This window comes from Mastigoproctus giganteus, chromosome 4, assembly GCF_048544385.1.
Source record: "Mastigoproctus giganteus isolate SK-2022 chromosome 4, ASM4854438v1, whole genome shotgun sequence".
Classification (NCBI taxonomy): Eukaryota; Metazoa; Arthropoda; class Arachnida; order Uropygi; family Thelyphonidae; genus Mastigoproctus; species Mastigoproctus giganteus.
This window is the reverse complement of record NC_143578.1, coordinates 121,198,043-121,210,181: the sequence shown is the minus strand read 5'-3', so window position 1 is coordinate 121,210,181 and position 12,139 is coordinate 121,198,043. Positions and strand designations below refer to the sequence as shown.

At 36.5% G+C, this 12,139-nt stretch overlaps 1 protein-coding gene across 1 annotated transcript in view; it reads left to right on the top strand.

Annotated features, from left to right (window-relative positions):
• The first annotated feature begins 1,932 nt into the window (after positions 1 to 1,932).
• LOC150087027 (uncharacterized) overlaps positions 1,933 to 12,139 on the top strand; it is a 144,411-nt gene continuing 134,204 nt past the window's right edge. The window contains exons 1-2 of the mRNA XM_090371757.1: positions 1,933 to 2,141; positions 11,271 to 11,449. Of these exons, the coding sequence (XP_090227883.1) occupies positions 2,083 to 2,141; positions 11,271 to 11,449 (238 nt within the window). The 5' untranslated portion in view covers positions 1,933 to 2,082. The remainder of the gene's footprint in view (positions 2,142 to 11,270; positions 11,450 to 12,139) is intronic.

The window sequence follows — 12,139 nt, the reverse complement described above, 5'->3', positions numbered from 1 at the left end:
CCATACAGCTAGGGTTGACTTTATAATTTCAATTTCAAGGTCTTTATAATTTCAATTCCAAGTTGTTCGGATATTTTGGAAAGTTCAGTTTGGTTCTTATTGGATTTATGAAAAATAGTATATATCTTATCAATAAATATTTTAAAATGATTTACTTGCTTTGTTTCCTTTATCGAATCATCTAAAACAAGATGGAGGCGATGATTTAAACAGTGCCATATTATTATGTTTGGAAACTCTTTTGCAATCCTAGTGCTCACTCCAGATTTTCTCCCAAGCATAACACTGGCACCATCGGAGCAAAATCCTATTAATTTTTTTCTAGGTAGTTCTTAGTAAGCCCAACATTATTTAAACTTTCCATAACTGAAAAACATATTGTTTCTGCATCTTGTTTTTCTTCCAATTCAACTAGTTCAACCAAAATTGTTGGTGATGTTACTGAATCCAAGGCCAATTCTAATACAACAAATTCTGATTTTGGTTTCTTATTGAAAAAAATCTGTCAAACTCTGTTGCCTTTTCATCCTTTGAAGGGCTACTGCAAAAAAATTTTTAAAATGTTTTATTTTAATATATTATAGAGCAGGAGCGGATATGTGCCAATATATTTGAATATTTTTACTGGTTCTGTCCACGTGTGGTCATATAAACTTTTATAAACAAAGCACTATGCTTATACTATTGATAAACATCAGTCAGAACATACAGTTTCTTCATTTGATCGATACTAAACGAAAATTTCTTGCTGAATTAATAAATGGCATAGAATACCAGGCGCCCACCTTAGAGAGAACCCTGATCACAAGTGCCATTTTAACAACCGGTTCGCCGAACTCAACAAAAAATTAGGTATCTGTTCTGCCGAACTGGTGCGAACCGGCTGAATCCCACCACTGTGTAGACCTGTTTAGCTTTTCTTTTGATGAGTGTTATTGGGGGTGATATCAGATAGTGTCGCTTTCCCTCTGAGTCATCACTTCGATCTTGGGACGGTAGGTTCGATGAATTGACTTTTGCGATTTTTTCATCTCCCCGCGATTTTTCTTTCTGTTTTGTGTTTTACTACGATACGAGGCGGATTTCGAATTCGGTTCCATGGTATTGGTGGTCCTTCATCGTAACCACTGGGCTAATCACGCCTCTCTTTATTATTTTATTATTTATTTTTTATCATTCTTTGCATTTTCGTCCACGAATCTGACCACACACACGAAATTCACGATATCATATACAGTGCAACATGGTTTAAGTTGCTGATGCGCTTTAAACCCTAAACAACTAACCCACTACAACAAAGCATCACACTACACTACTACCCCTCCTGCACTATATTTACGCAACCGGCATTAGTATTATCCTTTTATAAAAGAGGGCAGCAACTTTAACAGTTGGTGCATCCCACACCAACTAAAACATATGACATGGCTCGCATGAAAAAAAAAGAAAAAAGAAGTTAACTTAAAATAAATTTGCACTCCTGGGTACCAACGTTCTCACCACACCAGTCGGAAAAGACCTGAGTTCGAATCTCGTGAATGACAAATTGCTTTTTTATGAGCAAATTTCTGAGTCGTGTTAATGGGTTTCATGATAGGGCAGCGTAGTTTTTTTACCCCGGAAACTCGGTTTTTTACTACACATTATGGTCTAAAACCGAACAACAACAACAAATAAATTATTATTAGAAATGTTTTGTATGAAATGAAATAAACTGTCCGAACCTTTAAAATCGACACTCTAAATTGCTTGTAAACAATATAATAATTTATTTAAAATTTTTAAATTTTTGGGCGTGAAATGCTTATTGATTCAGGAATATATTTTTTAGCATTACGGAAGGAATATTCTCAACCACAGAGATGTTCTCAACATAATGTAATGTGTTTTCGCCATATGTTAGGAGATTCGAATTCTAGTAGTATATAGTCGAAATTTTGTTGTTTTGTGGGGTCGGCGGAAGCTTGTATTCCTAGGAAAAATAATAATATAATAAAATAAATACATAATAAAAACCTTTGTGACTTTTCAGTTGGCAATATTAATTGACGGCGATTGTTAATACTCCAGTACTGAAGAATAATGGATTTTAATGATGTCTTTCGTTCATTTTTCGGCAATCGGTCTACGGATGATAGCAGGTGAAGTTTTTATTTTAATTCATTTGAAATGTATGTTTGTAAAGAAACGTGTTTAAGAAAAAAAAAAAAAATTATTCGTATGATTTCAGTGTGTATAATATAATCTGAAAATTAAATACGTAATCAAAATCTTTCACCTTCCGTTTTACTAAACTAGCTTTAGCAATACGGAAGGTGAAAGCACTGTTTATGAAATTTCGAAATTGTTTTTTTTTTTTTTGGTTTGGTTTTTTTTAGGAGCATTAGCAACTAAGGCCATGTTGCTCTGGGGATATGCGGTGGTCATTCCCTGACCTTTTCGCATCCTCCGTATTTGGTGGTCACGGGTTCGAACCCCGGTCTAATCAAGAAGCGTGTGCTGCTCCCCCATCTGGCTAGGGAGTCGCCTTCGAAATTGTATGCATGCATGCCTGTGTGTGTGTGAGAGAGAAAGAGAGAGAGAGAGAGAGCGAGCGCGTGGCACTGTTTTGTTCGGTGTCGGGTTTTGCGTGTAAACATTACTTCGATTCTTTTTATTGTTTTAATTTCAAACAGTGTCGTGTATTTTCCTAAATGTGTACAAATTTTAAATAAGATGACAATAAATCACGCCTTTCCTAATGTATTTTGTGAACAGTATTGCCAGTTTCTGTGCCATGTCTTTTCCTCCTAATTTTAACAACTCTATAGTAACTTCATCTTCATCTGGGGTTTTTTGATCCTTGATTTTCTTCAGTGCATGTTTTAATCATCAGGAAGGATATCGGATGTGTCAGATGTGTTGCTAATCTGTGATCCACCTTCCCCACTCCCTTGCTACTGGCAAAAGACTACTATACTTTATAGTAGTCTTTTGCTATTTGAATTATGCCTTCTCTGCCATTTATAAGTACACCATCACTATTATTATTATTAGCCATATAGTGCAAGGAAGCCTGAGGCTTATTCTGCACCAGCCAAAAAAAAAAATAATTATCAAGTTACCCTGAGAGAGAGAAGTAGAAAGGAATCACCAAGAAAGAGAAGAATGATAATATCCAGCTCAGGACCCTGGGTGTGCCAAGCCCATACTTACCAGATGTGAGCCCCTGGGATTATTTTTCAGATTAAGTATCATTTGTATCTGTATTACTGTTCATGACTTCTGATTTAAACCCTTTGTTTACCTTTAACACTTGTTCTACTTTTCTTGTGTTAAATCATCTAATGTCCTCTCTGTCTCTTTCTAATGGCTTTGCATAACTAGTACAGTATCTCAGTTTTGTCCTTGTCGGTGTTTATCTTGCTTTTCATTTGTTGTCTTTGGTTCATCATGACAAGTGTTTCTTGACAAATTATTTCTTTTTTGGATTTCTTTTTTCTGTAAGTTTCTTGGGCATTATCACTTTCAGAAAGTTGTTGTATTCCTTGTCGATATCTTGGTCCTTAAAGGTCTGCAGAAGCTCAAACTTGTTCCTAAGTTCCAATACATACTGCTTTTTTTTCTCTTCTGTTATCTCAAAGACCTTCGTATTATTTACTCGAGTCAATTTTTTCCTTTCTTTTCTTACATCTATATCAGGTGTGCATCTTACTATTCTGTGGTCACTTCCACATTAACCTTGTTCAGGATGGTAAAATTATTCAAAATATATCTTCTGTTAGTGAGTATGAAGTCAATTTCATTATTGTCTATTTGAGCTCTTCCATGTTCAATTTCAATCCTTTTCTTGAAAAAATTGTTCATTACTGACATTCTTTGAGATTCTGCAAATTCCACAAGTCTTTCACCCCTTTCATTTCTTTCACCAATTCCAAAATTTCCCATAGTTTCCATTTCTGTGCTGTTTTGTCACTTTCCAACCTTAGCATTGAAGTTTCTCATAATGATGGTATAGTGAGTTTTCTGTTCATCTAGAAGTCTCTCAATTTCAGTGTACATTTCTTCACCATGGCTCGATGTTGGTGCTTATATCATTATAACCTTTAGTTTGTACCTCTTAGAAGTTGTGAGTAGTAGTCTTGATGCCCTTGGTACTTCTGAATTCCAAAATGTTGTTTTTAATATGTTTATGGATCAGAAAACCAACTTCACCTTCACTCTTTTTACTGTCTCCATTGGTGTACAGCAGATTTCCACTTGATAAACTTGATTAATTTCTTCTTCTTCTTCTTGTTTCAGTCAAGCCACCGACAAGCGATCTTACAATTTAACAGGCCAAGTTCAGTTTCCATGTATTCCAGCCTTGTCGTATCCAAGAAATTCTTTGCACCCTCTGCTTCCAGTCTGTTCCTCTTGTTGCCATAAGAGGGAGAGTGAAAGCCACTGGGGACTGAGGGCCATTTGTTTCATCATATTGTCATATTTAATTACTAAACTGCTGGAGGGTTTGGTCTTTTCCTCTTCATGCTGACCAGGCCTCTTGAAGAGAGCCACTACACGGTCGTTGCCACCAAAATGACGTAATAGGGCTTACCAATGAGAAGGTGTGCATGAGTGGATTTTAAGGAGGTAGGCCAACCGGACTTCTCCTAAATCTGGTAAAATAGAAAGAATGGGATCCATCAATTTTTCGACTGAGTGTCTGAAAACACACAGAATGCTTGTTCCCCTCTACTCTCACCCAAATGCAGTGCCTTAAGTTGCAATTTTGGTATTAGTAGTGAAAAATAATACAAGGAACCAAGCTTTATACAATATTAACAAAAAAAAAGGAAAAAAAAACTTTCTACATTATCACTTGACCACCTCTTTAATTTGTCTGATTGTCCTTTAAATTTTGTAAGATATATAAAACAAAAGATAAAGTTGTATGCCAAGCTACAGGGTGGCATCAGGCTGACCGGGCTAGCCGGGTGGGTAAAGTGCCTGCCTGGCAACCCAAAGGTCGAGGGTTCGATTCCCGCCTCGGGCTTGGATCAAAGTACTGCAAAAACCTTGGGAGGTGCATTATGGCCACAGAAGCCTATGCGCCAACAACTACCAAAAAAAAAAAAAAAAAAAAAAAGGGTGGCATCAGGGCGAAATGGGATATTAAAGGCCATTTTTTGAAATGTTGTATGAATGTGTTTTTGTCCTTATTATCACTTATTACCTCTGCAGGGACTTGGTGTGTACATGTTTAAAATGTGTTAATTAGTAAACACGTGTTGTCTGTTCAGAGGTTCATTCTTCTGGGCATAACCTAGGCTTGTTGCACTACATATTCCGATGCCGTGCAGGTTTTGGCTAGGAAGATGCTAGCAGATTTATTAGTTGTTCATGCTGGCTTGACTTATTGTCTCAGGTGAGGCATCTCCACTGAGATTTTGGTTATCCAGTCATGTCCGATGGGCAAGGCAGGGTTACAGGGGCATTGGAGAGGAATGAATGATGAGCTCTGGCAAATAAGATGGAACAGCTCTGAGAAAAGTAAAGAGATTCTTAAATTCCTGCCCTCCATATTCGTTGTCAGCTATAAGGCAAGATCCTGGCTGCAGTCGGTCTTAATGCTTGTTTCCTGCTCACAGGACATGGTTTGAGGTCCAGGCTGAATCAGCTAGGCTTGGTTTCTTCTGGTCTTTGTTCCTGCGGGGAGATGGGTGTGCCTGTCGTATTACATTGTCCAAACTATGTAGATCTCCGGGTCAAGCGTGAGAGAAGGACGCTTCTATTGGATGAGGAAAATTTATCATCCTTGTTTTACGCATGTGAGCATTTTAAGTTATTTGCTATTTTTATGGACAAAGTTTTTAAACAAAGGTTGAATTTAAAGTTAAAGTCATAGTAATTAAATAGTCAAGATTTGCTTCACAATTAAAAATTAATCTGATTTGCTTCATGATCAAAAGTCTGCATTGAAGAATTCTGTAACCACATGCTAGTGACCAAGGCAGAAAGGCTGCAGTAATCAAATAGTCATAGGTATTCAAAATAGGATTTCTTATGCTTGAAAGATTTGATTGAATCATTGATCTTATGGTACATCATGGAATCTTTGAAGACAGAAATTCACATATTTTATGAGATCATCATTATGTCCATAAAGGAAGTAAACCAACCATTCAGAAGCATGTGGTCTCTGAATGGTTGGTTTACTTCATTGGAAAGTTACATTTCCAATATATGTACTTCATTACATATATTGGAAATGTAACTTCACACATAGTGGAGCAAAAAAGATTTTGCAAGCACTGAGTGGTTTTGAGAATGAAAACTAAATGTCTGAGTAATGTGCACACACACACACACACACACACACACACACACACACACACACACACACACACACACACACACACACACACATATTAGAACCTATATTTTTCCGGCATTATTCTCTTAACTATGTATATTGCACCATAGGTTGTCTAGCAACAGATGCCCTTGACCTTGAGACATGTTTAAGCCTATACTGTAGCACAACCATAACTTATAGTTATACTACTCTGTTATGGTTGTTTATTTATCAGTCTGTGCTTCATGTTAGAGAATAGTAATAAACTAATCTCTGGGGTCATTTCATGTGAAATCATCTAGTTTTGGTTGTTTGACTGTTTTATTCTTTTTTTTATATTCTCACCATAGTTAGGACTATTGGTAAGTAGACCAAAACAATTTTTATTTTATTTTGTTTACCTGCTACCATTTTGCATCTGGACTTATTTTTTATCTGCCTTGGCAGGCAAAAATTGGTGTTTGTAAGGGTTTTTTGGAAAAGGTTGTTATTACTTAAGTCAGTGGTTCTTAAACTTTTTAATGTGAAGACACCCTAAATCCGTTATGAAAAATTCCCGGCATCCCCAGCACCGGGTGCAATGGGTGCTGGCAGAATATTTTGTAAGGTGGTGCTGTTTCAAATATAGTATATGTGACGAATGGCTCAGCTTGGCTGTTCCGTATATGTAGGTGTATGTACATAAACACTGCGATGCGGTCAGCAGTTATTTCATGACAACTTCTAATTTACACAGTTGCATGAAAATCAACAACCTTTTGTAGCGACGGCCACGATGTAAGCCGATGCTAAATTTGACATCGCGGCACCCACTTTGAGAACCACTGAATTAAGTATTTAAGATAACTGATCCTCACTTTTATTTTCTGAAAGAGAACATTTTGAGCTTTCAGAAAAATTCACAAAAAATTAAACTCAATGTAGATTACATAAAAATACCATTATTTCAATAAACTAGTTTTTCATTCAATTTATTTTGAAAAATATAAAGTACTTTGCTTACAAACAGAAGCAAACGAAATTTAAATTTCAATTATGCTTAACCTTCTCTAGCCAAATGACATGAATGGCTTCAGTGTAATATTTTCTATACAATTTTTTATTTTTTTAAGTGGGTTTAAAGAAAGTTCAGTATTTTTTTCTTGTGAAATATTGTAAGTTCTTCCTGTAACAGTTAAAAACTCAAATGGTATTAAAGTGTCCAATATATTTCTCATTGGAACCCAAGCTTTTATCTAAGCTGAAAGTTGTAGAAGATCCAGTTGGTTGATAAAACATAACCCTGACATCATGTCCTTTTGAAATTTCCATGACACATCCAACATTCGTTTTGCCATAATCGCACACAATATTTCATTGTGTGCATTTTCTTTTCATTTATATTCATCACCTCCAATACACAAGAAACAAAGGCCTTAAATACCAAGTGTTTGTCACTAGCAGAAGCTGGAGTTCTGCTGATTTGCAAATTGGAGCATATCTTGGGAAAAAAAACTGATTTTCCCTTGTGTTCAGCATGTTTGGCTTCAAAGAACCTTTTTATAAGATTTCATCTTTCTTTTCAATATTTTCTTGGTAAACCGTGTAAAAATGTATTCCTGTTATGCTTTTTATAGAAAATTCATAAATGTCTTCAACTGTGAGAATATGGTCTTTAGTTGTCCTTTACAAACTTGCCTTTTGACTGTCCTTTTTCAACAAGCCCTTTGACAGTACCCCCAGTTCCATTGCAGGGACCTTTTCCATGACCTGTGGCAAAGAAGTGCTACTCTGCATCCACTCCCAAATCTTACTTGTGTTTGTGCAGGTTAGCAAAAATTTTTCCATTTTTGTATTGGGCTGCTGCCCTATCTGAAAAGTACAAAATTGTTTTCAAGCTTTCATTTTCAGATATTATAAAAGGGATCAGCTGTTTTTTAGAAACTGTATGCTGCTGCAACAGGATCTGGAAAGGTTGAGCAGGTGTGCTGAGAGGTGGCAAATGAAGTTTAACATTGACAAATGTAAAGTACTACATATGGGAAACAGCAACCCCAGAGCAACGTATCAACTCTGTGGTACTACACTGACAGTGGTAGAGAATGAAAAGGACCTGGGGGTAATTGTGCAGGCAGATATGAAGTTCTCTGGGCAGTGCAGACGGGCTGCAAGAGTAGCTCATGGCGTCTTATCAATGAGATACAGGAATTTTTCTAGCAGGGATAGGGAGGTGATTATTCCCTTGTATAAGGCAATGGTCAGGCCCCACCTTGAGTACTGTATACAGGTCTGGAGGCCTCATTTCAAGAAGGATGTAGAGCTGCTGGAATGAGTACAGAGAAGGGCAACAAGGTTAGTGAACGGAATGAAGGGTCGCACTTACGAAGAAAGGCTTAAGTTTTGCAGATTACAGTGTCTGGAGACTAGGCACCGGCGAGGTGATCTGATAGAGGTGTACAAAGCCTTGAATGATTTGAGCATGCTCAATGCTGATGGGATACTGCCTCTTGCTCAGAATAATCACATGAGAGGGCATAAATTCAAATTGAGGAAAGACAGATGTAGGATAGATGTGCGGAAATTTGCCTTTAGCCAGCGGGTAGTTGGTTGGTGGAACAGACTTCCATCCCTTGTTGTAGAGGTTGATAGCCTAAATAAATTTAAGGCTCAGCTGGACAGGTATTTCGAACGAATGGAGGGGTGAAGTGGAAGGTTTTTTTTTTTTTTTTTTGGCTGATGCTGCATAAGCTTGTTTTCTTGCATCATATGCCTCTACTAATGCTAAGTGCAGCAAGATTGGTGAGGGAAACAAAGGGGTGTCTTATCAAGAAAACCTCCAGTTCTGCAAATTGCTGCATCTGGAGACTATAAATCTGTGAGATGATCTGATTGAATTGTATAAGGCTTTGTATGAATTGATCAAGCTCAATGCTGACGGGATTGTTCCTGCTGCTCAGACTATGCATATGAAGGGGCATGTATTCAGATTGGGGAAGGGCGGTTGCAAAATAGAAGTGTGGAAGTTTGCCTTTAGCTAGTGAGTGGTCGATTGTTGGAACAAACTACTTATTGTGATTTCAAAGTAGAACTAGACAAAGTATTGGAGGAGATGAATAGGTGAACTGTGAATTTTTTTTTTTTTTTTTGCTTATAGTGTATAAGCTTGCTAGCATTATGGCCAAAGTATGGGGGTTTGATGGCTTATGCGCCATCAAACCTCCATAACAACAATAAGCTTGCTTGCATTTTACATCGCATCACTAAGTCTGCTTCATCTTTAGCTGAGGGTATAACAGAGGTGAGCATATCAATGAATAGAAATTGTGGTTAATAGTTTTGACAAGAAGCAACTTTTCTACTTTTGTCTTTCTGTATTACTGCTTATGACTGCTGATTTAAGTTTGTTTTCCCTTAATGTTTGTTCTATTTTTCTTGTGTTAAATCTTCTTATATCCTCTCTGAGTCTCTTTTTAATGGCTTTGCATAACTCATCATACTTTAGGATGGTAAAATCATTCACAATATATCTTCAGTTAGTGAGGAGGAAGTCAGTTTTATTAGTTGTTAATCCATTTAGGTTCTTCCCTGTCCAATTTCTATTAATCCTTTTCTTGAAAAAAGTGTTCATTACTGACATTCCTTGAGATTCTGCAAATTCCACAAGTCTTTCACCTATTTTATTTTTTTGACCAATTCCAAAATTTCCTATAGTTTCCATTTCTGTGCTGGTTTGTCTCTTTCGAACCGTAACAACGAATTCCCCCATATCATTATGGGGGAATTGGTGTAGTGAGTTTTCTGTTCATCTAGAAGCCTCTCAATTTCGGTATACATTTCTTCAACCTCCTCATCATCATGGCTCGATGTTGGTGCATATATCATTATACCCTTTAGTTTGTACCTCTCAGAAATCATGAGTTGACATGACACCCTTGGTGATGTACTTTTAATTCCAAAATATTTATCATTATGGACCAGAAAGCCAACTCCATCTTCACTCATTTTACTGTTTCCATTGCCGTACAGCAGATTTCCACTTGATAAACTTGTGATTCATTTTGTTTTGTTTCAGCCAAGCCTATTATATTCCAATTCACATTTTCTAATTCCTTTTCCAGCTCTAATATGCTGTCTTCACCAATGAGCGATCTTACATTGTAACAGGCCAAGTTCAGTGTCCGTGCATGGCAGCTTGTTGTAGGCGCCTCCGTAGCCAAGTGGGCAGAGCAGCAGTGCGTAGCACATGCTTCTTGATTAGACTGCGGTTCGTTCGAGCCCGTGAGCCACCAAATACGGAGGATGCGGAAAAGTCAGGGAATGACCACCGCATATCCCCGGAGCAATATGGCCTTAGTTGCTAATGCTCCAAATAACAACAAAACAAGCAGCTGTTGTATCCAGAGATTCTTTGCACCCTCTGCTTCTACTCTGATCCTCTCGCTGCCATAAGAGGGAGAGTGAAAGCCTCTGGGGACTGAGGGTCATTTCATTGTGTTGTCATATTTAATTACTAAACTGCTGGGGAGTTTGGTCTTTTCCTCTTCACACTGACCATTCGTCTTGAAGAGAACCACTCTACACATTCGTTTCTACCAAAGTGACATAACAGGGCTTACCAACTAGGTGTGCATGAGTGCATTTTAGGGAGCCAGGCCAACCGGAATTCTCCTAAATCTTCTAAAATAGAAAAATAGTGGAGTCATCAGTGTTTTTTTTAAACCGAGTGTGTGATAACACACAGAATGCCTGTTCCCCTCTAAGCCCCTATGGTAATATTTAGTTTAATTTTAATGTCATATTAAGAATTTTTTGCCAAAATATGATTAAAAAAAGCCTAAACTTAAAAGTGAGATAGAAGCCAGTGCCTTTTAATTGAAACACTGTCTGTGTGCATGCGTGGGTGCGTTATTTATTTATTATTATTATTATTTTATTATTATTATTATTATTTTATTTATTTATTTTTTTGTTACAGAATGCATGATCCATTTACCGAATCTTTCTTAGACAGTTCAGAAGACAATCCTGATTTTTTCTATGACTTTGGATTTCACTCTTCAGATTCTTTGAACATAGAATCCCTTGGAATATTCAAAAAGATGGAGACAGTATTTCATAATTTATTATTTTATGACATTCCATTGAGCCATACTGGTAAGAATTTATCGGATTTCCTTTTTTTTTTTTTTTTTTTTTTTTAAATACCAGTTTCTGTGCAAGAAATTCTGATTTGTATTTGCCAGCAATTATGAATTTTCATAAAATTTTGAAGGGGGAAAAAACCTGTCATTTTTGATTTTATGAGGAAATGACTTTTTTTTTTTTTTTTTTTTTTTTTTTTTTACTAATTTCAGTTAAGTTTTGTGTTGTTTTTTCAAATATTCATTTGTTATATTTTACTTCTACAAACCTACCAAATTCCAAAACCACAATCAATATTATTATGTTTATAGTATACTTACAGAAAAATAAATAAATGCACAGGTTAGCTGCATCAGTTGTTATCTGTCCTGTATCATTTTCAGTGGCAAAGTATTTTGAAGGAAACAAAATATCATAAAAATCGTAATTAAAAGTGAACAAAATTTCATAAAAATCGTAATTAAAAGTGAACAAAAAGCAGATAGAACATTTAGATTATTTTATTAATATTTCTCACTGTTATGTTTCTGTCCTGCTGTCTTGGGAATGCTGTGTTCTCTCCTGTGACTTGGGCTTATGCTCATTTTTGAAGTGACATCATATCCATAACAGAACTTAACTATCCATATTATCTTAACAGAGTGCCATTGCATTCATTTGTAAACCAGACATGCTTGGTTGAAACCTAATCTTCATAGTCAG